Raw genomic sequence first — 27,365 nt, 5'->3', positions numbered from 1 at the left:
TCATTTTCTAAGTAGGATGCTAACACCGCTTATCTGCTCTTTCCATTGTAAATACTCTCATAGCCTTCTGGATGGGTGTATTAACTTTTATGTCCCTCATTGCTATACCATCATGATCACTAATCCCTATCTCTATACTAATATCATCGATAGGGTCAGGAATGTTTGTAGCTATGAAGTCTACAATATTTTCACTGTGCATGGGTTGTCGAACTAGCTGTTGAAGGCAAATTTTAGGAAACATGTTCAGAACTACTTCTGTCTGTTCTACCTGCTTCTGTCTGTTCTACATGCAATGAGATCGTATATGTCCCACCTTATACTCGGTAGGTTAAAGTCATTTAAAACTAATATTGCATGATTGGGGTGCTTCCACACTACTGAGTGTAGACTTTCTTTGAATGACTCTACAACTGCTACCGCAGAATTAGGTAGCTGGTATAAACATACAAAGGTTAACTTGAGTTCACCTGCGCTGGTTGCTTGTGTCCAGATAATGAACACTTCTGTGGCTTTTAATTGTCTTCTTTCTGATGTATGTTCCATGCCTCATTAAATATTTTAGAGTTTTCTATTTCAAGTTTTGCCCATCTTTCAGTTTTGAGAATAATTTGAGCTTGACAATTTTCCTGGAGGCCAGTAAATTCAGGAACTTTGTTACAAATGCTTCAGGAATTTAGGGATAAAATTTTGACAGTCTAAATGCCTTTATTTTGTACATGATCTGATTTTGCTCCCTCTTTTTGAACTGGTGAGTATTCATGAGAGGACATCAAACTTTTACCTAACTCTTCCTCCCCCACCCCCTCCCCATCCCCCTCTACACACACACACACACACACACACACACACACACACACGGCACCACTTCCCCTAGCTGCCCATTTGAGCTGATAAGGGCCTCAGAATCCAAGCAACAGGAATCATTGGTGCCAACATGAGCCACAGTGTGCAGATAATTGCACCCTGCACCTTTGGTAGTTATGGGCGGTGCCACCTCCTCATTTCAGATCGGACCCCATGTCAAACATACAGTGTACACATGGGATTTCTTCCCAGCCCTGGATACTATTTCTTTAAGGGGCTCCAAATGGGCCTAAAATTGGAGATCCCAAAAAGTAGCAAATCCCTCTCCCATGGACCTGTATCCTGCTGAAGGAGCAACTACTTGTCCATTCACAGGGTGAATGGTAGAAGAGCCTGTGGAGGAAACAAGTGACACCTGAGATGTCGTATGTGACACACCAGATTTTCTGCCACCACTACACCCCAAGGCAGCAGCCTGCACACAACTGATCTCAGCCAATGCTCTTTTCAGCTGTTTGCGAACCTTAGTCAGCTCCCCTGCATTCACACACACCATCCATCCTCCTCCTCCTCCTACTACTACTAATTTAAGAATCAAACTATAAAAGCACCCAGTAAAAGCTAAATATTTATTTTAAAAATTATCTAACTGATGTGAAGCTGGTGATCTTTCACCACAAAAGATAGTGTTTATCCTCTACTGAATAAGTTACAGTCAGTTTTTGTTGGAAACCTAACATAATTGCTTGTACTAATTTCCTTGCGAAGGATAAAACTATAATTGATGAATGCTGCACAAATGTTGTCAATCTGTTGGATGCAAAAATGTGTGAGCAGTGGTTGTATTGAAAGGAAAAGCAAAAACAAAAAAATATTTGTTGTTAGGACAATGCAACTGCCCACAAAGGTGCTTTGGTTATGAGAAAACTGATGAATCAGAAATACGAATTGAATAACATCTGCACATTCACCAGATTTGATACCCATTGACTTCCATCTATTCTGAACCCAAATAAATAATTGGCTGGAAGTCCTTTTGAGGCCAAAGGACAGGTTAAAGGCTATGCTTGGGTATTATGACATTCCTGAGGACCAAAAATCTCCTATTTAGCAATCAACATAGGTTCTAAAAAGCAGTTGTGTGAAACCCAGCTTACTTTTATCGTCCACAAGACCCAGAAAGAAGCAGATAAAGGTGCCCAGGCAGTACTGTGTTCCTTTACTTCCAGAAGGCATTTGACATTGTTCCACATGGGCAACAAATGAACAAAATATGGACTTATGGAATATCAGGCCAACTGTGTAATTGGATTCAAGAGTTTCTAGCAAACAGAACACACCACTTAATTCTCAATGGAGATAAGTCTTGAGACATAAGAGTAACTTGGAGCATACCCCAAGGGAGTGTTAGAGGACCATTACTATTCACAATTAATTTAAATAACCCTGCAGACAATGTCAAAAGTTCCATGAGGCAGAGTGGCAGTTGACACTCAGTATAAACAAATGTAATGTATTGCGCATGCATAGACAGAAAAGCCCATTATTATATGTTTTCCCGACTGCAAAACAATCACTGGAAGCAGTTACTTCCATAAAATAACTAGAGTTATGCATACTGAACTATTTAAAGTGGGACAACCATGTAAAACTAATCCCAATTAAGGCAGATGCCAGACTGAGGTTCATTGGAAGAATCCTCAAGAAATGAGGTCCATCAACAAAAGAGGTTGCTTCAAAAAAAGCTTGTGTGACTAATGAGTTGGATATTGCTTGTCAGTCTGTGATCTGCATCAGATAGAATTGATAGAGGAAATAGCAAAGATCCAAAGATGAGCAATGAATTTCAATACATGTTCATGTAGTAAGCACGAAAGCACCACATAATTGCTGAACCAACTCCAGTTGCAGGTGCTACCTGCATCATGGTGTGGTTTACTATTAAAGTTCAAATTCCTAGAAGAGTCAAGCATTATATTTCTCCCTCCTATGCATATTTTATAAAAAGACCTAAAAACATAGAGAGATTTGAGCCAACATGGAGGCTTACAAGTAATCTTTCTTCCTGCAAACAGGAAAAGGAGGGGGTGACACTGGAACACAAGGTATTCTCCACCAAACACTGAAGAGTGGTTTGTGCAGAAGAGATGTAAATGTAGATAGATAGGTGTTTTTCTGACTCTTTAAAAGCACACTTCGTGAATGGGATCTACTCACAGGAAAAACATATGACTACATGCAATGGACTGAAACTGAACTATGTTGAAGAAGCAGCATGAGTTTGACTCAGAAAATACTCTCTCATTACTAGGCTAAGGAATTTTCAACTTCCTGTTTTACAGACACAGTAGTTCACCACTAAACATTTTGTTAAGGTGACTGTAAAGAGAAGAGCAGTGGAAAATTGTAGGAAAACATTTCAGAGCTAGGAAAGTTGATTCCTGTTCCTACCTGGAGTTTCCATTGTTCAATCAAATTTCACCACATTAAAATACACACATCAAAAAAAGTATTGCATCACCTTTGTTCCAAGAGTTCCAGGCATTACGGCGCCTTCCATGACCACCAGTGGTGTACGTCGGCCCCACATAATGCCACCCCAAAGCAGCAGGGAACCTTCACCTTGCTGTACTCACTGGACAGTGTGCCTAAGGCGTTCAGCCTGACTGGATTGCCTCCAAACATGTTTCCAATGATTGTCTGGTTGAAGGCGCATGTGACACTCGTCGATGAAGAGAATGTGATGCCAATCCTGAGCAGCCCGTTTGGCATGTTGACGGGTCCATCTGTATCGTGCTGCATGGTGTTGTGGTTGCAAAGGTGGACCTCATCATGGACGTCAGGAGTGAAGTTGCACACCATGCAGCCTATTGCATACAGTTTGAGTCATAAGACAACATCTGTGGCTGCATGAAAAGCATTATTCAACATGATGGCGTTGCTGTCAGGGTTCCTTCAAGCCATAATCTGTAGATAGTGGTCATCCTCTGCAGTAGTAGCCCGTGGGCACCTGAGAGAGAGAGAGAGAGAGAGAGAGAGAGAGAGAGAGAGAGAGAGAGAGAGAGAGAGAGACATGTCATTGACAGTTCCTGTCTCTCTGTATCTCCTCCATGTCTGGACAGCATCGCTTTGGTTCACTCGGAGACACCTGGACATTTTCCTTGTTGAGAGCCCTTCCCCACCCAAAGTAACAATGAGGGCACGATCGAACTGCGGTTTTTACCATCTAGGCATGGCTGAACTACAGACAACATGAGCCGAGCACCTCCTTTCTGGTAGAATAACTGGAACTGATCATCTGCCAGATCCCTTCCATCTAATAGGTGCTGCTCATGTGTGGTTGTTTACATCCTTGGGCGGGTTTAGTGACATCTCTGAATAGTCAGAGGGACTATGTCTGTGATACAATATCCACAGTCAATGTCTATCTCGAGGAGTTCTGGGAACCGGGGTGATGCAAAACTGTTTTTGATGTGTGTTTTAACAACCCCCTTAAAAAAGCACAGTGGTTACTTTGGAGCAATATAGATAGTGTAAAACTGATACCAAATAGACATGTGTCCTTTTGCAGTGAACTGGAGTGCATGTATATGTGGGTGCATACAAGTATGCACACGCACATAGGTGCACCAGACGTTTGTATGACATCACCACAGTAAAATAGTTTAACATGGAGACACTACTGAATATCAGAAAGGTCATATTGGCTTTGGACGTGTCCATGAACACACTGTAGCTGAAGTTGCTTGATTTGTTGCTGTATACATGAAAACTGTGCAATGTGTCTACAAGGCTTGGTGTACCACTTGCAGCCATTTAACTTGGTGGAAGAAATGCATTTGGATAATGATCCTAACTGATGGGGCTGAGAGACAAGTGTCTATCAGCGAATGCAGGTCCATGTCAACCAGTTTTTGAGTAAACATTGCTGGAATGTGTGGGGGGGCTTTGGGGATAGCTATTTTAAAGCAAAAGATGACCTGTTGCAATTTATAGCTGAGAATATGATATAGTTAAAAATGATGAAAACATAACTCTTATATATCATTGGATTCCAGGAAGATATTCAGTATGTGCTTCTTTTTACCACAAAAAACCCTCTTGATATGTAATTATCAATGAAATTTGCCAACAGCTTTGTAATTAAGATGTTATTTTATTTTATTTTGACTACCAATTTCAGCATTCCACTATGCCATCTTCAGGCCCCATATACATCTTTCAAAAATAAACAATATTGTCATACAGTGCCATATGTTACTGGACATAGTAAATTGAAAACCAAATTCCAAGTTCTTTATTCGAAGACTTGAGTGCAACTCAAGTGCTTCGAATGAAGCATCTGGGATATGGTTTTGAATTCAAGACATCCATGAGTATATGGCACTGTATGATAATATCATTTATTTTTGAAAGATGCATATGGGACCTGAAGATGGCATAGTGGAATGCCGAAACTGGTAGTCAAAATAATTTAAAATAACATTTTAAGTACACAGCTGTTGGTGAATTTCAATGTTAATTACTTGAGCAGCTGATGTCACAAGTCAATGGTGCATCAGCAGAGACTCTTGATATGTTGTTGATGTTATCAATCAATTCTGGTTTATCTTTCAGTAATAAATGAGAACTTGAAATCTTTTTACATAAAACTTTCTGAGGAGAAAAATATGGCTTGTGGTAATGGCATAATTCATTTACTTACTGTCCAAATTTTGGAGACTGATTGAATAAGTAGAGATGGGTGTCTTGTTTATAGATGCATAGCATCAAACAAAGCTAATTATTTAATTGAGATTTTGGGAAGAGCAAAAGACAAACTTGCAAGAAAAACATGATGTTGAGTTCTAGTTATGTAGCATGAGTACTACTTAAACCTACCAGAGTTTGTAATGCAACTCTGATCAAATGGTTCTTTACATTTAAGTAGCTTTTTATTTGAAGTTGCCTCTGTTCCCGTTGCCGATTAGAAGATGGGGGAAGAGAAAATTGGTCATCTGGCAAATTAGACTCTAGAATAGACTATTTCTCCCTGTGTTAGTACTTTTCCATATAGCCATAATGTTACTCATGTGTAGAATGAATAATGAAGTTACAAAAATATATTGCTTGGATCCATTATGCAAAGTTAGCAAGATATAATTAAAAGAAATGTAATATACTCTGGTTCATATCTGCAAGTGATTTCTGAGTGGAAAGTATTTTGCCATCTACAATTAAAACTGCAAGTCCATTGTTTTGATTAGCTTAGTGATGTACCAGTTTAGTAATCAAAGTTTGATGTTATGCGTAGGAGTATTCTCTGGCACTTTAAGTGACATGTTCAAATTTAAGCCCCCCTAACTGGCTGGGTGAGCTGATTTTCAGATGAGAAGTTGGCAGTAGCTCACCACCTCCATTAGCACAATGCCCAGTAAAGATTATGATGTTCATATGAATCCTTAGACTGATGACTGATCTCTGTTTAAAATCAAATTAATATATGTGGTAAAGTAACTAAAAAGAGTTCCCTGAAGTGCAGTGTGCTAATGTACTTATTCTACATCATAGTGGGAGGTCACAGTTTTGATGTGTGGAACTTACAAATAATTAAACAACCAAGATTGGACAAAATGTTTCCAGAATTACCTACAGAAACAATAGTAGGTGTCTGGTGGCGTCCACTAAAATGTTTCCGTACTTTGACATTACCAGTGCCCCAGATTTAATTATGCTTTTGTGGAAGCAAACTATGTCTGAATATTCACTGAAATTAGTTGTGCACTACAAGGAAGCCAATGCGTGTTCACATAACTCCATGCACAGAGAAGTCATCATAGCTTTGGAGTGCATAGTCAGCCTTTTACAATTGATGTGTATTCAGAATTTTGAGTTGTTTCCTTCCTCAGTATGTTTTAAAAACTGATAATGTCCATATCACTGACTCAGTTTGGATTATAAATACTATGATTTTGTGTGTCCTCTGCTCTTATGACACTTGTCATAAATATTTTAACCTTTTAGATACAAAATTTTAAAGTTATGAAAAGAATAAAATGATGATTGTTTGAAAATTTTGTGCTTGATATAATTTACTCATCTATACAATTCATTCTCATTAAACAGCATGACAAAGCTTATTTATTTGCATGGGCTATTCAGTAACATCAAACCTAATTTAATCTCAGGTTTCAATACTATCAAACACTTCTCAAATTGGAAGTCTCACAGATTATACTCCTTGCATTAGATTTGTCACAACTATATTTCCTCTTATGACACCCTCATTGTCACTCATTCAAGAATTGCATTTTCCTATAAGAATGATATGGATGCTTGTAGAAATGCTTCTGGTAGCAAATTCACTATGACTTGCTTTCTATAGTTAGTTTTCTACAGTCATAAATTTTGTGCATTTTCTTTAGGCATCTATCAAACCTTGTAGCATTTCTTAATAAAATTCAGTAAATAACAAATTATTGTCAAAGCAGTGTAATGTCTAAGCATACATACTAAAATAACATAATAGCTTCTCTAATTGAAATAATAAACTTCAGTCATCATTTGCACAATTAGAAAATGTATTTCACAAGTGATGACTGAATTTTATTCTGAAATATATAAAACAGTTGCTGAGAAAATAACAGCTGTGCATAAATCATGAAATAATAAAATTTGTAGTAAACCACAGTGTGTCTGTGTTATTAGCAGTGCACTTATTACTCTTCTTTAATGATCATTCTTATCATAACCACCATAACTCTTGAAGCTGCAGGAAGCACATATTTAGTTGTATTACACATTTCTACATAATGGAGGAGTAATTCATCCTTGATGAGTTTATGTCACTTTGCCTCATCAGTATCATCTTTAATGTGTGTGCACTAACATAAAGCCCATAATTGGATAATGTGTCATAATGAATGCTGGTGAGTATCAGCAGATATTTAATGCTGTGACTGAATGTAAGAGGCTAACATATTCATGTGAATTTTTGTTTGCTTTCTGTTCCATCACTTTCTTACCCTCCTTTCCCTCATATAAAATACATTTATATTTTCAATAAAATGACATACAAATAGATATCAATGCTGGAACAGCAATTTAGTGTTATTTAGAGTATTTTTGATGTGAACAGGTTAGTGAGATAATACTTTCTTTGCATTTGTTCACGGAAAATGATTTGCAAAAGAGAAAATTGTGTACTTGAGATCCATTGAAGGGTCAATTTATGTTAAAAGGTATAGTTGTAGAAGTATCTCTCCAAAATTCATTGTATCTTTAATACAAAGATCAACTTTTGTTGTTAATAGGATATCTAATTCAATTTGAACAACAGTTCATGCTCTTAAAATTTTATGAGTTCAAATTTGAACAGAACAATATTGTAACTGAAACAAGCACAGAAAGTGATGTCAGTCAAATAAGTGATTCAACTACATAGGGGATAAAATTAATGTGTATGGGTTTGTAAACTTTTTCATCTGGAGTGATCATAGTTGTTCAGGTTGCTAGTACATAAGTGGTAGAGTGGCACATAAATGTTCAAATTGGCAGTGTGTGAGTATGTTAAATACTAGAAATGTGTGTTTCCTGAATTTGGAAAAAAAATTACATAGTTTGTGCTGAAATTATTCAAACCGTTGCTATTTCCAAAAATTCTTATGCAAAAGCAAGCCATGACAAGTCTAACAATGACATAATAAGATAAGGAAAATTGCGATGCACAAATGCATTTCTCACGTCATGTTCTGTAAAAGGCGCAACAATTGTGTAATTTGTCATCAAATAGAGAGAAGCAATCATCTGTAATAGTGTGAAATCACCTGTGTATAATAAGAAAATGCCACAATATAAGCCTTCATACAAGGGTTTTGTGAAATATCAACAGTGCGACTGAATTTTTCAGCTACAACAAGTTCTTAAACGTACCTATGTTTTTGGCTACACTACTCCATTGTGTTGCCATAGTTATGCTGGATTGTTGAAAGTTATTTCCTTAGAGGTGAAATTGAAGAAAATACAGTTTCATAATTTTGAGTTTGCTAATTGCTGCTGCTGAGGATGAACTGGAAAGTTTATGATTATAGTTTACTCTATAAACCACCCAAAATTATTTTTTTAGAAACACACATCAAATCATCCTGCCATGCACCTCACGGTGGTTTGCAGAGTATAGATGTAGAGTGAAATGAGTACTGTCTTAAATGGATTAATTGTAGAAGGTCCCAGTAAATTCTTAATAAACATTTTAGGTCAAATACCTTACTGGTAAAAATCAGTGAAAGGGAGTAGTGATTAAGTGGCAAATAGGAGCAAGTACATAATTCCCATCATTGTACTGTGTGTGGCATAAGGTGTGTATACTAATAAGCTTTTTTGATGACATTTAATGACAGCTATTTTTATCTCATTCTTATAATTGCTTTGGACAGTATCATTACATTACAGTTTTGCTATTGCATCTTTTTGCTCTTGTCACAGAGGGCGTGCTCTAATGGGGAAAGGTGCTTGTGGCTGAACAGTGTATCTTAGAATTTCTTCATATTGTTTGTTCATATGATGCCTGTAAACAGCGCCAGATGTTGAGAATAAATCTTCAGATGCATTATTCCAAATGAAAATTCCAAGACGTATTAGCAGCTATTAAGCAGGATGCTATAAAAAAATATGCATCAATGAGGTCTCCAATTTAAATGACAATTCATACTTGACTCTCTGTATAAAACTTTTAACGTTAATTGCAAAGTTCAAACTAGGAAGCTAATGAACAAGGAGACAGAATTTCTCTCCTTTAGTTACCTTGAAGAAGCAAAATGTACAGTAGTGCAATAAACACCCATAAAAGTAAAAGGGCTTTGAGAACTAATAATTACTCCATTGGGGAGGAGAGTGGGATATTTTGGGCAATGTTAAAAAGGAACGACAAGTCACTCAGAACACAGGATTGACACCCACCCACTTGTAGTGGGGCCTCATCTTCAGGCATCACTTTTACTTGTAGATGTGTCTATCAGCAGTATTACATTTTTCGTGTCCTGAAAATAAGTATTGGCCAACAATTCTGTCTTATAGTTTAGCAACATCACAATAAGCAGTCAAAAATTTAATGAGGCTTAATAATTCTTCATGCTCTCAATAAAGCTCAGCTCTTTTGTGCATTGTTTATAATTGGGTTTTATTGATTAAGAAAATGATAATTTAAGTAATAGATAATGAACTGGTGGACCCAGAAACTGCTTTTATGAAAGAATCAACTTCCACATTACATTTTTTGCAGTGTCGTATATGAGCGTGACACATTATGCGATGTTATCACTATTGAACATTGTGCTTCATTGTAAAACATTTGGAATATTGTTTAATCATAGGCACCTTTGGAAATTTTTTTCATACAGTTAACGTGCCAAATTTCTCTGCTGTGAGGAAATTTGAGTTGAACTTTATATGTAGACAGCTTCATTTTTGTTCTGCAGAAATGATATACACTGTGAATTTGTCACAGTATGGAGTATTAATAGCAAATATCTTTCACAGAATGTCCATATGAAACTGGAACTTGCCTTAGATGAGGACAGCATTTTTTACAAGCTTGGAAGTGCTGGTCTGATCACATTCTCTGACTACATATTTCTGCTTACTGTCCTATCAAGTAAGTGCTGTCTTGTTTGTAAATAAATTCCCTAGTGTTGTGATATGTAAATGTTTATTTTTGTATGTGTCTGCTTGAGAAACTGCTATGGAAGCAAGTGAGCTTATCTTCTGTATTCAGGTGAGTCTATAGCTAGAGCAGCAATACGAAATGCTGACTATGAATTTTGCAAATAGCCTTAAGTATATTTATGTGTGGTTAGGTGTATAAATAATTCCTACTGCTGCGCCAACTGCACTGACTAAGAGAATAAAATACAGAAATGCAGAATGGTAAAGTTTAGGAGACAGGTAGACAAAACAGTATGTTCACTGGGGAAATAATGAGAAATGATCAGATGATGAAGAATATTGAATAGGTTTCTTAAATACATGGAAACAAGAGAAAGAATGATACTGGAACTTCAAAGAAAAAAGGCAAAGGAACTAAGGTGAAAATTTATGTTTGCTGAAAGAAGTTAATTTTTTTAAATTGTTGCCATTTCCCAGGAGAGGCAACTTGTGCAGCTCTCAGTTGTAGCAGACAGCGTAATGAAGCACACTGATATTTTATTTTCCATTGCTATATTGACATCATTGACTCCCATCAGATACATGTATTACAATATTTCAGTCTGGCACTCTAAACAAGGTGTCATTGTGATAAAGCATAGGACTTACAATTAGGAAGATTGGTTTTCATATTCCCATCTAGCCATTCATATTTATACTTCTGGGATTTTCATGAATCACTTAAGGCAAATGTGGGGATTGTACCTTTATAAAGGATATAGTCAAAGTTGATTTCCTTCCCCAGTATGATCTTGTGCCCTGTCTGTAATGACCTCATGGAAGATTAAATCCCAATCTACCTTCCTTCTTTCTTAAAGTCTGACAGTGATATTTCCATGTGGAAGTGTTTGTGATATGTCAGAAACCTAAGGTGTCAAATGTAATGTTTCTGCAGTCTGTTATTTCAAATCATTCCCCCATCCTTTCACATCAATTGTGAGTCACTTTTAGCGTCTGCGTATGTTGATTTTTACATAAGCTCATGTTCTGAATTGAAAATGTACATCTGTCTATGAATTGTAGATTCTTTCCTTGGCTTTTCGCTGTCATCAATATGTGCTACTGTCGTGTTTTGTGTGTTGGAATAATGAATCATTGTCCTTATTTTGTACTGTGACTATTTTAATTCTGTTCATCGTTAGAAATATCAGCAAACAGTTCAATGTATCCTTAAACTCTGTGTGGTTCACTTGTACAAGGAACTGCAAGTTAGTTAGTTACTTAATGGTGTATTAGTAATAAATTATGTACATAAACTTTTCTTCTGTATCAGTCTATTTATTAGTGAAAAACTGTGTCAATAGTTCCTGGCATTAGCCTTCATATATAGACAGAAAAATATGGCAAGAAAACCCATACTGGAATAAAAATAATATGGAAAGGATAGATTGCTACTCACCACATAGAAGAGGTGTTGAATCACTGACAGGCACAATGAAAAAGAACACTAGAAATATGTTCAGCTTTCAGACAAAGTCCTTCATCAGTAGTAGACTCTCACATTTAAACAACTCATTTGTTGTACAAATGTATGAGTCTTGTGAATGTGTGTGAATTTTATATCTGAAGAAGGACTCTGTCTGAAAACTGAAAATATTTCTAGTGTTATTTTTCATTGTGACTGTGTCTGACTCAATGCCTCCTCTGTGTGCTGAGTAATAATCTATCCTTTTCATATTGCTGTTATTCCATCGTAGACCTGTACATTACCTACTTTTTTTAAATATTTGTTTCTTCTACATACTAGACATTTAGAGGCTCTTTCTGTATAAATGACTCTTTCTGTTTAGATATTCATCTACGATGTAGGAAAAGTTTTTAAGGAAAAACATCTTTAATCCACATTTGAAAAGACTTCTGCTGATTGTTAGACTTTTATTCCCGTGGCTAGATTGTCAGTTTTACAGCTTTCTGTGCCAAAGTTAGTTGCATTAAAGGGTAATTCACATCAGTTTTCTTTGCAATGTTGTATGTGTGAATATCTCTGTTACTTTCAACTTCAGATGGCTTGTTGATAAAAAGAATTTTGTAAGTGAATGGATGTACTGTGAGGCTGAGGTTAATGTTCCCACTTGCTTAGAGAGATACCTGGAAAATGTATTTGTATGAACTCCACCCATTGTTCTAATTACTTTCCTTTGCACAATTAATACTTTTTGTGAATGTGAGGAGTTTTTCCAGAATATTATCCCATAAGAAATCAGTGCATGAAAATATGCAAAATATGGTAACTTTGACTTCTGAATCTCTGAAGATGGCAATGATTCTTGCTGCAAAAGTAGCCAAACCTTAACATATTAGTGAGTCTGCTGTACACTTTTTTCACTTTTAAATTCCCCTGAATATGCACATATAAGGATGTAGTATTTTCCATCCTGCTTATTATTTCTTGTGGATGCTCTAGGTTAAAAGCAAAAGGGATGTTTTTGGCAGCACAAAACTGGATGAACTGTTTTCTTTCTTTTTTTTCTTCTTCTTCTTTTTCCAGAGTTTAAAGTTAGCCCATTAGTGCGAATCCAGTTAGTAACTTTCACAAAGTATCATTTATTTTTCATCTTGATGCTTCTTTGCTCAGGTTCAAAATAATGCTTATATTACTTACAAACAGAACTAATTCTGTCTCCTGATTTAAATAAAATGGCAGATCATTAACATAAAATTAGGTTGCACCAATGATTGCCCTCTGTGGGTCTCCCATTCCATTTTCTCCATATGAGTATGATGTGGCATCTCTCTTTGTATTACTCAAAGAATGTAGGGTAACTTTCTACATTGTTTCTTAAGTAATGACTGTACCATACTTGTGCTGAACTATGTATTGCATAAAAAATTTACTTATCTAATGGAATATAATGACTGGTGCAATCAAATGCCATCAGGAAGCCACAGAAAATCCCAACTGATGAGACTTTATCATTTGAAGATTTTTATATGTACTCAGTAAATTGTATAAATGACTCAGTAGAGTTGTGCTTTTGAAATCCACACTGTGATTGGCTAAGTATCTCATTGCTACACAGGTGAACAACAACCATCAAGCTCATTACCTTCTAAAAAGTTAAAGATTTGTGCAGGAGAAAAACTTCAATCAAATTACTTGCTCAGCCCAACCACCCACCTCTTCCTTAATCCTTCCAGAACGTGTAAATGCTATTGTACCTCCAGGAAAATGGATATAATGAAGAGTGTGGAGTTAGTTCTGTCAAGTGTTAACAAATTTCATTTCAGTAAGAGAGAGAGGATATGCTCAGATTATTCTGTCCATGATTTCAGTAATATTACTCGCCTTTTCTGTGTATTTTTACTTCAGGTTGCCATTTTTTTAACATTGCAATTCTCTTTAGTTTCTATGTTCTTCAGCTACAATAAATGTAAAAAACAGGGAAATATATTTGAACACATTGAAGATGAAGTGTTGTTCATATATTGCTATAAAAGACAGAACCAGTTTCTCCATACTTTCAGTTAAAATATTGTTTCGGTAGTATTTTTCTGTAATATTTGAAGTATATACATTTGGTCAGTTGACCACAAAATAAAAATGAAAAGAACTTAATTGTTAGACAGCTCTGAAATATCATTGCTAGAGTGTCACTGTGGTTTTAACTCCCCAGTAGACAAAGCCTCGTTAATATTTGTATTTTATTCCAATGTTACAAAACTTCAGATAGGAAATATTAAAGCAAAGTGTCAAGAGTGTCAAGGAAGATGATGTCTACTTATAATGGCATACTAAATTTTTGTATTGAATTATAGATCATTCATGACTCTGATGATGGCACCTTTTCATTGCATATCCCATTTAAAGCATATGCTATTTAGATGATATGACAGTTGCCCCCCCTTAGACATTAGATGATCCTGCAATGCTTGTCACCATCTTGCTAAAGAGAACCGAGCTCTGTGCAGCCTGAATTTGCATTCTCACACATAGTTCACTCTTTTTCACTAGTGAAAGAAATGTGTATTGTAACAGTTTATTATAGAATTGGGAGGTATACCAGAAAATTAAGAAACTGGTTTAGCATCTTAGACAAAAGGAAGTTATGCAAACATGGCTAAAAGGAACAACTATTTAACACAGGTAGTTAGGCAACTGTTGGCATGAAGAAAGTAAATGGAAGGAAAATCTTGGAACAGTGCAACTACTGTAGAGAAAGTGACAGTTTTAAGCAAAAAAAAATTTTAAAAAAAATGCTGAAATAAACAAAATTAGCCTATTTGAAAATGTCTTTGTGGGGATGTGGGAAGATGCAGTGGAAATTTGATTGAACAAATAAACACTAAAGTGTAAAGAAAATAAAACAGGAACTGATAATTAAAATCAAATGAAGGAAAATCCAGGATGGAATAACGATAATGTTATGAAAAGGACAGATTGCTACCCATTATGTAGTGGAGATGTAAGAAGCAACTTTCCTCTTCATAGTATTATTACATTCCATCCTGGATTTTCCATTGTTGGAAAGAAAGAGAAAAACCTCTTTGGGATTTCAATAGTGCTGTTTGAAGTTCAAGGATAAGTGATACAAAAGGAACTTGGAAAATTAGAAAGTATTCAGAGGAAGACAATTCTCCAAAACTGAAACAATGCTATAATTAGCATTAGAAGCTGTGGAGCCATAGTACAAGAAACTGCTATAGTTGTTTTACTCTATGATGAAGGTAACAGACTGATGATGATGATGATGATGATGATGATGATAGATTTCATGAGACTGCTGTGGCTCTGGTGATCAACCACATTTATGGTTGATGATATGTATATCATCAAAGCACAGTGAGGTCCATCTCATGTATGAGTGCTATTATCCATATTTTACACCATTCTCATTTACAGTAAAATAATAATGGAAATTCCTGAATGGAACAACATGTAAAATAAGGGAAAGGCAACGATTCTTTTATAGCAAACTAATTTGTTTATCATAGAAACACATATAAAAGAAAAGAGCATTCACACCAGCTTTTGAGCTCTTGCTCTTTCCCTAATAAATGTAGTTACATTCATATACCCATCCCTAAAGACATCCAGATATACTGAAGGGTAATTATGCAACTTGATCCTTAATTAGGTGACAAGGGTCTTGTTTCACATATCTCATGTGACTTTAGAGCTTTGTAGAAAGCAGTTATTCTAATAATGACTAAACTCACAATCACAGCTTGTGCATGCATCCAATCCGTGTCCCTCTTTCATGTATTATTCTTGTCAGTAGCCTAGCCAGTCACACTTTGCGCATTTTTCCTGTGAATCTTGTTGCTGCCTTGGCCATCTATATTCATTCATGTTTGCTTCCCCAAAAGTCACATCAGAAAGGAGTTTTGTTATTTTGTTAAGTAACATGGTCATCTCATTTCTAAACACCCTGAACCCCACAGTGCTGACATTCATATATAATCAACACTATCATTCATGTTCACTACTGAACTTCCACAGATAAATTGAAAATCCAGAAAATTATGTACTTGGTAGCATAGCATCTCTTCTATTTGGTGAGTGATGATCAGTTCTCATGTGCACAATTAAATGAATTTTAATGGATACATTTATACTGTACCAAACATTTTTACCATGTGGTTCATATGATCTTTACTTGAATTAACCTTATTGCTGCCAACCACCAAACACCAAACAATACAAATAAAATACAGATTTGAGTTTCCATATATTTCTTTTCCCCCCTGTTTTTGTGCTTATCATCCTATAACAAAAAGTTTGGAAAGATTACAAGTTATTGAAGTTTGTTAATTTTTTCACTACCATAAAGTAGATTTTTCAGTGATTAAAACAATTTTATTGCCTCCATTTGAGCTTTTAGTACATTCAGATATAAAATGTAGAAATGTTTTTAAACAAAGTTTTGGTACACCAAAATATCAAAGTTTTTTTCTAAAATACTTATTGAATTATTTTCGTTAGAATACTAGATAATATCATTGCTAAACAGTGACAGTTTGTATTACATTTTTATGCAGTTCTTGTATATAGTTGTGGCTTTCAAATGCTTTTACAATAGATGGACAAGATTTTTCTCTAACTGGAAGTAATATAGTTTTCAGAATGTTGCTGCATTGTGTGTACATTTTGAGGAACAGTCATCATATATTATTCTTTTGTGCATGTTTGCTGTTCAGTTTCCAATGTAAAGAATGTGTATGTCACATACTAATTAATGAGATGTTGAACTGATGTGCACCGCAGACTAACATATCTATCATCACCAGTATCCAAGGTTATCGGAAACAGTGAATCTAAGTGCATTATCATCTTGCATTATAGTGGGAAATACCAGTTTGAGATAAAAATATGCTACTATCTCTATTTTAGCTTAATGTAATGGTTTAACTGTTGAAAAACATCCGGTACAATACGTATTTTTTCCACGACACAATATACTTAGGTAGTATTAGGGAGGAAGTTGAAAACTTAGAAATTAGTTTAACATAAACAATATAGAGGAGTGGTTTACACTGACAACAAAATTATATTGTTAAATGTATGTTTTAGTAAGCCCCATTCAAATAACTACAGTGTAACTGTGCAAATTGGAAGCAAAATTCCATTACTTTGTATCAGTGTTATATCAAAAAAGTCATGCACTGTCTACACAATTACACTTTTTGCGCTATGAAGAAAGCATACAGAACAAAGCAATAAAGGAAAAATGCACATGTAGTAGAAGATATTGGGTAAAGTCATTGGATAAACTCTTGAATTAGCTGCACTGTTTCCATAACTGTGTTTTAAATTTGCCTGTCTTTTTTCTGTAGCTACACAAAATGAATATTCAGGAACAAGCACTGTTACTTATATGATGATATTCATATTATCATAAATATTTTACATTTCTTTAGTGTACTATATGCTGAAATGTATAATATTGTCTGAAGAATGTAAAAGGCAACAAGAGAAATTCAAGCTCTTATATGCTTATCCGTCTTATACGCTTAACTGTCTTTCTTCCCACCCACTATTTGCAAAGGGAAGAGAAAGAAAGGGAAATGACAATGATACCTGAAGTAACCTCTCCTCCTCCACATACTGCAAGGTGGCTAGCAATAGTGTAAATAACTGATGGCTGGAGGGAGCAAAATAATCCAAAATTTTTTGTTACTCACTACATAGTGCTTGCAAACAACAATTATCACTGAAAGCAGAAGTAATTATTAATGTGGTGCAGTATCAAAGGAATTGAAGTACTGCATATGCTTAAACCATTAAGCACTTAACAAACTTTAAAATGGTTTGTACTGTATACAACTAATTCAGCAGGAGTAAGGGACCGATATTATCTTCCTTTCTAATCATGGATGAATCTCTCAAAATGCCATACTGTAGACCTCTTCATTTGCATTTTGGACATTTTAATGTTGCCACACTTCACTAGTTTTAATTGTTTTGTAATATGAACATAAATTGCTGAACATTGTTCAGCTGAAAAAATTTCAGTCATACTGTAAGAATTAAGTGGTGGGCTGTCTTAGAAGGTGTTACACTCACAATAACCAGTTCTGAAAACTATTTTACTTCTTTTATCATGCAAAAATGTAGTGTTGTTATTTTTATCTATCTCATCATCATTTTATTTTTATTGCAATCGTAATTGCTGTGATTTGGTCCAATAGGATTGGAATGGTTAATCCAAGTATTTGCACTCCATGTGACTCAACTATTTTACAAAAGACACAAAGACAAATTAAAGCTGAAGTAATCATTAATATGGTGCAGTCATCTTATTGACAAACTGACTCTGCTCTTCTAGTGTTCATAAATATATTGCAACATAGTGAAGTTGTTCATATATTAGACTGAAAACATTAATGACGACTTTCAACTTTTCAATAATTTTTATAGTATAACAGGCACAAATATTAATAACATGGTCATTTACTTTTGATTTGGGGTGTATAATGTACAAATATTGTGAATAGCATCTGTAACAGTAATATTTACCTAATTTCCCGTAAATGATTAATAATTTAGAAAGCAAGAAGCAAAGTGTCTCTTCTTATTAATTCCATGATTTGATGTAATGCAATAGACACATAACTATAGTTCAGATTGTGTAAAAGTGAAGTACTTCGTTGCATTGTAATCAAACATTTCAAAATCAGTACCATAGATTTTGTGTAACTTCTCCATTTGTTTTTTTGTCAGTTGTGAGTAGTACTTTTCCACTAGTGCAGCTGTAGCTTTCCCATCCCTGCAAGAAAGAAATATGATTTACTTTATTTGGAATGCCATTAATGCTAAAGAATTTAGTTTCGTTGGTATTATCTTCTTTACCAGCACAGCAGTTTGTTACCTCAAGTATATGGAACAATTTTTATTTACATTTGTTCTGAGAGAAAGTACATTATAAAACTGTTTAACTTGTAACTGGATTCCTGAAAGACTCTTCTCCTAAAGAACTCTGCTGCCTTTTTCCTTCACATACTTAGTGTCTCCATTTTAATTTCTTGTGAGTTAACCAGGTGTTTCATGAATATCATGAGTGTGAGAGAGAGAATCTAAAAATTGTTAAAATGATATTAAGAGTACTTCCTGCAACATCCTCATTCCGAACAGTACCAGTACTGTAAACTAATGCTGCTCTGCAGTTGAATACTATTTATGCTATGCAGCAGACATTCTCCTCTACCAGATCTTGGTCAGTTTGTTTTGTGAAAATACTATGCCCATTGTGTGGAAAGGTGGTATTAGAGTTTGTGTCACAGCCCTAAATATATATGGTAGTCCTGAAATTCAGAAAATGAATGCATGTTGGCATAAAGTATGAAAAATTTGTGTGATACTCTTCCTAACTAATACTTCTAAAGCATGAGGGCTGTTCACATAATTTATTCTCATATAATGTGTCCACTGGAGATACATCTGTAGAAAACACTCTAACATTCAGTTACTGCTGTATTGCTCTACTACTGGATCATTAACTTATTTCCCTTTCATACTCCTTTAAGACGTCCAGACTTCGGTTAGTCACATGGGAGTAAGCCAAGGTGGTATGCAAGGTATCCAATTAATTTCACCCAAGTTTGTGGTTTTTTTTGGGACCACAGATTTATGTGGAGACAATTATCAAGAAACGAGAATAAGTTGTTAGTGTTACTTGCTGCAGTAAGTATTTCTCATACCAGTAAGCACACTACATTCGTCATCCCTCTGTCTTGGAAAAAAATCACTGACACATCTTTTAAATGTCAAAGACAATTCTGAGAACTTTCTCTGATAATAGGCAAATTCTAGCCATGATTTTGGCGTCTTTTCTTGTACATCTCAACTCCAATTTGTTCTCCAGGATGTAGTGCTGTATCATGGCCTCATTATAAGTTACAGTTATCTTAAAAATGCTTCACCTTCTTTATCAAAATGTTTTGGATTCCACATACACTTGTTTCTAGGTTCCATGTCTCGGTCTGTAAAAAGGGAACCCTTATAGGATCACCTTGTTGTCCCTCTGTGTGGCTGTCTGTCTGCTTGCCTGCCTGCCTGTTAACAACGCTTTTCCTTAGGAATGAGGATTCATAACTAGTTCAAATTTATGACACATACTAATGTCTATGGTCCCTTGGCGGTGTAAAAATTGTAAGCTTCTAAGTCACTTCAGTCAAAAAATATGACCATTTAGGTAAAATATTTTGATACTTGAAAACGATCATCAAAACCTATAGGGTACTTCCCGTTAACTTAGAAACATGAAATTCGGCAAGAAGCAAAATTTCACAGTACATGTAAAGTAAAGAATCTGAAACTTTTTAAATTGTAACTGTATCAAGTAAAAAATATCTTTTACAATTTGAACATACATAGCACTCATCGTCTGTCAAAAGCACAATAGATAGACATCACTGCATGCAAACATAAAATGTAAGTTGTAGTCATGTTTCAGTAATTAAATAAAAGATATTTTATAAAATCTTCTCTCTCTACATATATAAACTGAAGTTACGTCCAGGCTAGAGTGAGGAACTGCTGTAGATCATGGCATTATCAATATTGATAACAGCCAAAAATTGTTGAGACCTCGATGGATGAACTATATGATACATAATTAAGTTTGTACGTAACTGTCAGTGTGTGAGTCCTACTTGCACTTGGTTAGTTTTTGTGTCTAGAGTGTTTTCAAAATTTCAGCTTTCTGAACACCTGTAGTTAAGAAATGAGATGATAATATTTTGCATAGTAAGTGAAGGTGCCTCTTGTTTCCACATTGTGCTACTACCAAGAGAAAGATGGGATGATGGAGGGGGAACTAGCATCACTCCCATCCATGTATGTTCTCCAAATGACATGTTTTTAAAAATAGTAGAAGAATAGCTTTTCCTCTTGAATGTACAGCACGAAGGTTCAGCTTACATTCAAGTGATGTTTGTATCTCACTGATTCAATCAGAAATAATAATGTGTCATGTAAAATAATGTTTGTAAGACCTGTTTAATAAATTTTTCTATTAAATGTGAAAAGTAACAAATGAAATAGAAAATTCCCTGTTAAAATGTTCCACTGCAGATTTTATGCAATGATTTAGTGAACAATGGATGTACATACCTTGCCTTGTTGATTGCAGTTCTTGGCTTATAACGGTAGTGGGAAGGTAACAGCAGTCTTTGTAGACCAGCCTTATGGATGATATACTCCTCATCTCGATCTAGTGTTTCCATTTTTGCAATAACTGTAAAGTTTACATGGCATGGAGTACAGAATGAATGATAAGGTGCCCAATGTTCATCAAACTTTTTGCTGTTTATGATGTAATCAACAAATTCTGGAAATGTGGGACCTGACCTGTAATCAAAATGTTTCAAATTTCTGAGTTTTCACATTTATATTTCTGTTTATCATCTCCACTAAATACAAAGTTTCTAGTATGTTTCGTCAATTAATCACCTAGCAGAAGTTCTTTGTTGCTTTTGATCTTTATTTTGTGAATATTTTAATTTATTTACTTATTTATTTTTAAACAGTACATCGAAGACAAGCAATTTAGTTGACTAAACGTCTTTTTTAATGTGTTGCACTAGGAGGCTGTTGTATGCATTTTGTTATTAGTTATTATTCTGTAAGAATAACTTTATGCTGCTACTCACCTTACACTTTCTGGCACATCTGTCATCGGATCTTGCTTGTACCGATAGTGCTGAGCAATATGTTTTGAAAGTTTTCGGTAGTAAGGATTCTTTGCCCCCTCTATCTTGTTACGATAAGCAGAAAGCAAGCGTTCATATGGCTCTCTGACAATCAGGAATGAAAGTGCGTGTGGAAGTGTCTCTTGCAATTGCTGAACAGATGGTCGTGGAAAGCGAGCACGTGCAAGGCTCATTGGTGTTTTGCGTGTTCGCCTTAGAAATCTCTCATTGTAGCCAGCTAGATAAAAAAAGGAATGTTTCTTTAGTGTTGTATACATACTTACAACATTTTAGTGAGCATTTTTCAATTTGTTATTTATGTTCCTGTTATTTCAAATAATAGTACTGCAAATTTCTGCCTCTGACTCAAAAACTATCTTTAAAAGTAATTACAATTTACATTTACAGGGAATTTATTTATCTTGTAGGTATTCAATGAAGGACAAAATAAGATGATAAAATAAAACATCTTTAATTCTTTTGCTTGTAAAAGGGATCAGCTCTTGGGATGATTCGATGGTTCCACTATTGTACCATTTTGTCACTAAAACCATCAATGTTCTTACGTCAAAGCTAAACTCAAGTTTCTACAATCCACATTAGACACTGTCATAAAGAGCATTGCATTTAAAACATTGTTGTCAGCAGAAGTAATACAATGCCTGTGCTGAGATCAGTATTATACTTAAGTTGTTTGTCATGACAAGGCATTGTGAGTGCTGTATTCTAAATATGCTATAGATACTTCATATGTATCAGCTATTAGTTATACAGAGAACTCTGCATGCCAGTGAATAAAAATTATACTGACGGTGTCTGTAAGATTGGTTGAACATGGTATCTGAAGCCAAATAGAGCTGAGTTTGTCCTTTTGCAAAAACAGTTCCTGTTTAAGTGAAAGTAGATCAGTAAAAACACTAGTCATGTCAGCCTCTTTGATTCCCAGATCATTCGTCCTCTTTGATTCCCAGATTATTCAGCCATGTGTAGATCATGTAACAGCTGTTTCAAAAAATAACAAAATCATGTTGTACTGATCCCTCAACTGGCCACAAAGACCTATGGACAGATGTTTGGAGATCTAAAGTCATTCGTGTTTACAGTCTGTAAGTAAAGTGTTAACAAACTCTTGGGTTATAGGCTGGCCTATGAAAACTTGAGTACAACCTAAAGATTACATGGTGGCTCGGACCACTGCAATAGAGGGGGGCAGAAAATCCTGTGTCCCCCCTCTCTCGTGCCCCCTCCCCCCCCCCCCCCCCAATCCCTCACCTGAACACCCCCCCCCCCCCCCAGTTGCACTCTCGTAATGACAAAAATGAAAAAAATTACAAGAAGATAAAGTAAGTACCTATAATTTTGAATTAGAGCAGTTAGTGGTACAACTACATGCTAAATTTCTCACCAAGTCATTCAGTTTTCAATCAAAATAATGGATGTGACTTATACTTTCCTGTACCCACCTAATATATTGAAATGATACATCCATGTTGAACTAGCAGCCTTGAAGATACTACACCAGACCAGATGGTGATCCTTGTCAATGAAAAATTCCCAGGCATTTGGCTGTCCTCTGGTGTTCAATCCTTTGTCGACACATACTTCCCATACACGTTCACGTCTCATCTCATATATTTCTTCCAAATACCCTGGGTCATAATTATAGTTGTAATTTTCTGTTTCCCAAACTGCATTTGTGTCCTGTAGTGAAAAGTGTGTTATGCTGGTGAAATGAAATGTTTCCACATAAAATCAAAACCAACATTTACAACATTGACTAGACTTGTTGTCAGTGATTCTGACCAAAATCTTTCTATAAATATGTATTTGTCCACTAACATTAATCAGCCATAATCACACATGCATAGGCTGCTCAAAACCAAAACTTAAAGTGTGGGGCATAAAGAGTAGAACATAAATGAAGTGAAGATTATATATAGTCATTTAATGTTAAACAACTTGTAATACATTTGAAGCCTTCCACCTAACAGTTGTTTATATGATTCCATAACATTTCATCTATATAAGCTGTCTATTTTTCTCAGTATAGTATTATGGTAGTTACAACAGGTGATATGTTTCCCAGAGAAATGAAACTGGATTGCCAACAGTGCCTTGTCTGTCATAATTTGTTCATTGCCCTGGTGTGGCCGTGCGGTTCTAGGCACTACAGTCTGGAACCACGCGACTGCTACGGCCGCAGGTTTGAATCCTGCCTCGGGCAAGGATGTGTGTGATGTCCTTAGGTTAGTTAGGTTTAAGTAGTTCTGAGTTCTAGGGGGCTGATGACCTGAGAAGTTAAATCCCATAGTGCTCAGAGCCATTTGAACCATTTTTTCATTGCCCTGCTGTTTATCTAAATAAAATTACGTATTCTTCATTCAAACTCATTCTGCATTCTCCTGATGATGCTGTTAATGTCACTATGTTGTATAACTGCAGTCTGCCACTAAAGTATTAAACATGTACATTAGTTGCGTGTCATATCTGAAAGCCTCTACGTATGTTGTAGATGCAGTTACAGAGGAATTCATCTGTTGTTGTTTTTGATGATGATGATGATGATGATGATGATGATGATAACTTCTTTAGTCAGAAGAACAGTTTGCTGCAGCCCTCCATGGTAGTGTATCATGTGCAAGGCTCATTATCTCTGGATAGCTACTGCAACCTACATCTGCTTGAACCTGGTTAGGTTATTGAAGCCTTGGTTTCCATCTTCAATTTTTACCCACAAATCTTCCCTTTATTACCAAAGTGATAACTTCCTGATGACTCAGAATGTGTGCTATCAATCAGTCCCTTTGTTTAGTTGAGCTATGCAATAAATTTCTTTTTCCCCACTTCATTTCAGTACCTCCTCATTTGTTATTTGAGCTTCAGCATTCTCCTACAGCACACCTTTTCAAAAGCTTCAGTTCTGTTCTTGTCTGAACTATTTATCATCCACATTTCACTTCTGTACATCCCATGCAAATATTATCAGAAAAATCTTTATATTAAAGTCAACAGATCCATGTTTCTCAGAAATGCCAGTCTGCATTTTATACACACTTTGATTCAACTGTCATAAGTTATTGTGCTACCCAAATATCAAAACGCATAGACTAGTTTCAGTGTCTCATTTCCTAATCCAATTCTATCAGTGTCACGTTATTTTCTTCTATTACATTCCATTATCCTTATTTTACTCATGTAGCCCTGCCTCACTCCCATCTCAACTAATGATTTCGTTCATGTCCTTTGACTCTAATGTCTCTACTCTGGTTTCCATACAAGATTTAGATAACTTTATGTAACCTGTGTTTTACCTCACCTACCTTCAGAATTTCAAAGAGTGTTGAAAACCTTACCAGAATCCACAAAAACTATAAATGCAGATTTGCTTTTTTTCAGTTTACCTTCTAAGATAAGTTTTTGGAGCAGTATTGTCTCGTATTGCTACATTTCTCCAGAACTGAAATTAAAAGTCCCTGAAGTTGGCTTCTATAGGTTTTCCATTCTTCTGTAGCTAATTGGTATCATTGTTTTCTTACCATGATTTATTAAATGATGGTTAGATAATATTCACGCCTGCTGGCACCTGCCTTCACTGGAATTGGAATTATTTCATTTTGCTTGAAGTTTGAGGGTATTTCAGCTGTCTCTTATATCTTGTACATCAATATGAGAAACAACACCGAAATTGTGTTCTTTGTTCACTCTGTTATGATTTGTATTCTGGTGATATTTAGATTGTGTTGATGTCAAACTGAACTGCACTGACTCATTAGTTGCCAGTAAATTGCCCAATATGCAGGGTCAAATGATTTCTGTTCAGCTTTCTCAATGGTGCTATGATGAACAGGAGACATCTAAATGTTGATATCAATTTTTGTATTGCTCTTCTTTTGGTAACAAATTACTGCACATTGAGAGACAGAAGTTGACAATACTGTTGCCTTCTGGTGGTTTGGAAACTGCAACACAATGATACTGTGCCAGAGTACTCTTTAACAAGAAAGACATTATTATAGTATCAATCAGACTGACTGACTGCAATTACTCTATGGGCTCTTTTTTCCTAATTAAATCATCTTTACTTTCTTATGTACCTTGCCCACAAAGGGGAGAAAACTATTGGAATATTCACAGCATGGTATTTTATAGTGTCGACTGTGTGAATTAGCAGAAAACTCTTTATCAGCATTTAAAGATTGTGAATGTCATGTTGAGTAGTAACATTTCTTTACTTACTTGTAGTTTTGGTTCATCTATTGTTACATTCAAATAAGTTAGAGAAAACCGAGCATCAGCTGCACGAAGTTTGGCCACTGCAAAAGAACCCAGAACAAAACAATAGGTCACAACAGCTGCTGCTACACTCGCCATTTGTAGTGTGCTGCGATAGCGAGAGAAGCAGCGTTGTGCTGGTCGTCCAGTGCAGCCACAGGTGCATCTCATGACATCCTATTGAGACAAACAAGTACGCAAATGGTGTTAGTTTTCCTTGGTGTATAGAATAAGGACAAATTGGAAAAATCTTATAAGGACAAATAAACCACACACACACACACACACACACACACACACACACACACACACACACACACACACACACAGAGAGAGAGAGAGAGAGAGAGAGAGAGAGTCTTTCCTAAGAGTCATCAGGCAAGTTTTTGCTGGTATTTCAGCAGATATCCACAATTTCATGTTTGCAATGTGTAGCTGGAATCAGCCCAAACAAACACCAGTTATCGTATCTTCATTGTGAAGCCCAGTTTCAATGAAAAGTGATAGTTTGTTTCCCATTACATACAAAATTATTTTTAAAGTGGAATTTTACATACCCAGATTACTCTAGTGTGATACTTGTTTTATCAAAATGTGTTATCAGAGGCAGTAAACCAGGAAGGATAACCAGTAAACCGACAGTGACTGAGCAGGCAGCACGGGCCAGAGCAGTGCTGTCGCTGCTGGAGCACTGGTTATTCTTTTTAGTTTATTGTCACTCTTAATACATAATGATGAAAACATATCATGCTAGACTAATTTGGCACTGCTCAGTCAAATGCTCGCATAAAATTCAACTTTTAAAAATAATTTTGTTTGTAACGGGAAAGAAAGTTAAGACTTTTTGTTGACACTAGGCATCACATTCATGCAATGAGCAATATTTGTTTGGGCTTATTCCAGCAGTACATTGTAAAAATGAAATTGCAAGTGTCTGCCAAAACAGCAGAGAAAAAAAGCCTGGCGACTCTTAGGGGAGACACCTGGTATGTATGACAGTGGACACATTAACAGATATGTTCTCTTATGTCTTCATCATATGTTGGTAAATATATATATCCTAGTGCAAGGAATAGTCCATTCCAAAGTTACATTTTATTCTTTAGTTAATTTTATGTCTATGGAATGAACACACAATCAGTATTATATTGTGCACATTGACAAAAATTTTATTACAATTTATATTTAACACACCAGCTCTTTTATTGAAAATGTTATATCTGAGATTTTTTTTAGAGAAATGGGTTTAGAGCAGCCATTAATGACAGGTTGAATATTGAATCTCACATTCCCTGGAATCTGCTGAAAGCTGGAAGAAAGTTAAATGGGTTAAAATCAAGTGGACAGATGATATAAAATTTGTGTCAGTTAGTGAAACTGATTCTGTATCACCAAAAAATCTTGCTGACAGTGAGAAATGGAATGGTTTCAAAAGAAAGAAATGGCCTCTTTGTAATATTATGGATGTGATTAAA

The 27,365-nt window shown here is 35.6% G+C and overlaps 2 protein-coding genes across 4 annotated transcripts in view; one reads left to right on the top strand and one right to left on the bottom strand.

The window, feature by feature from the left end:
- LOC124712502 (carbohydrate sulfotransferase 11-like) overlaps positions 1 to 27,365 on the bottom strand; it is a 237,398-nt gene that overhangs the window by 82,900 nt on the left and 127,133 nt on the right. For 2 of the 3 annotated variants that reach the window (XM_047242801.1, XM_047242800.1), the window contains exons 2-6: positions 25,855 to 26,067; positions 23,082 to 23,319; positions 21,580 to 21,856; positions 21,041 to 21,277; positions 16,413 to 18,695 (exon numbers count right to left, since the gene is read on the bottom strand). In XM_047242801.1, the coding sequence (XP_047098757.1) occupies positions 18,542 to 18,695; positions 21,041 to 21,277; positions 21,580 to 21,856; positions 23,082 to 23,319; positions 25,855 to 26,061 (1,113 nt within the window). In that variant the 5' untranslated portion in view covers positions 26,062 to 26,067 and the 3' untranslated portion in view covers positions 16,413 to 18,541. Of the gene's footprint in view, positions 1 to 16,412; positions 18,696 to 21,040; positions 21,278 to 21,579; positions 21,857 to 23,081; positions 23,320 to 25,854; positions 26,068 to 27,365 lie in introns of those variants that run through there. The other variant, XR_007005582.1, reaches the window with a different exon arrangement.
- LOC124712500 (calcium uptake protein 1 homolog, mitochondrial-like) overlaps positions 1 to 27,365 on the top strand; it is a 236,346-nt gene that overhangs the window by 168,418 nt on the left and 40,563 nt on the right. Inside the window, 1 exon segment of the mRNA XM_047242799.1 lies at positions 10,324 to 10,438. Coding sequence (XP_047098755.1) covers positions 10,324 to 10,438 — 115 coding nt within the window.

The sequence above is a fragment of the Schistocerca piceifrons genome, chromosome 8 (genome assembly GCF_021461385.2).
Source record: "Schistocerca piceifrons isolate TAMUIC-IGC-003096 chromosome 8, iqSchPice1.1, whole genome shotgun sequence".
Lineage (NCBI taxonomy): Eukaryota > Metazoa > Arthropoda > Insecta > Orthoptera > Acrididae > Schistocerca > Schistocerca piceifrons.
This window is presented reverse-complemented; position numbering and strand designations above follow the sequence as displayed.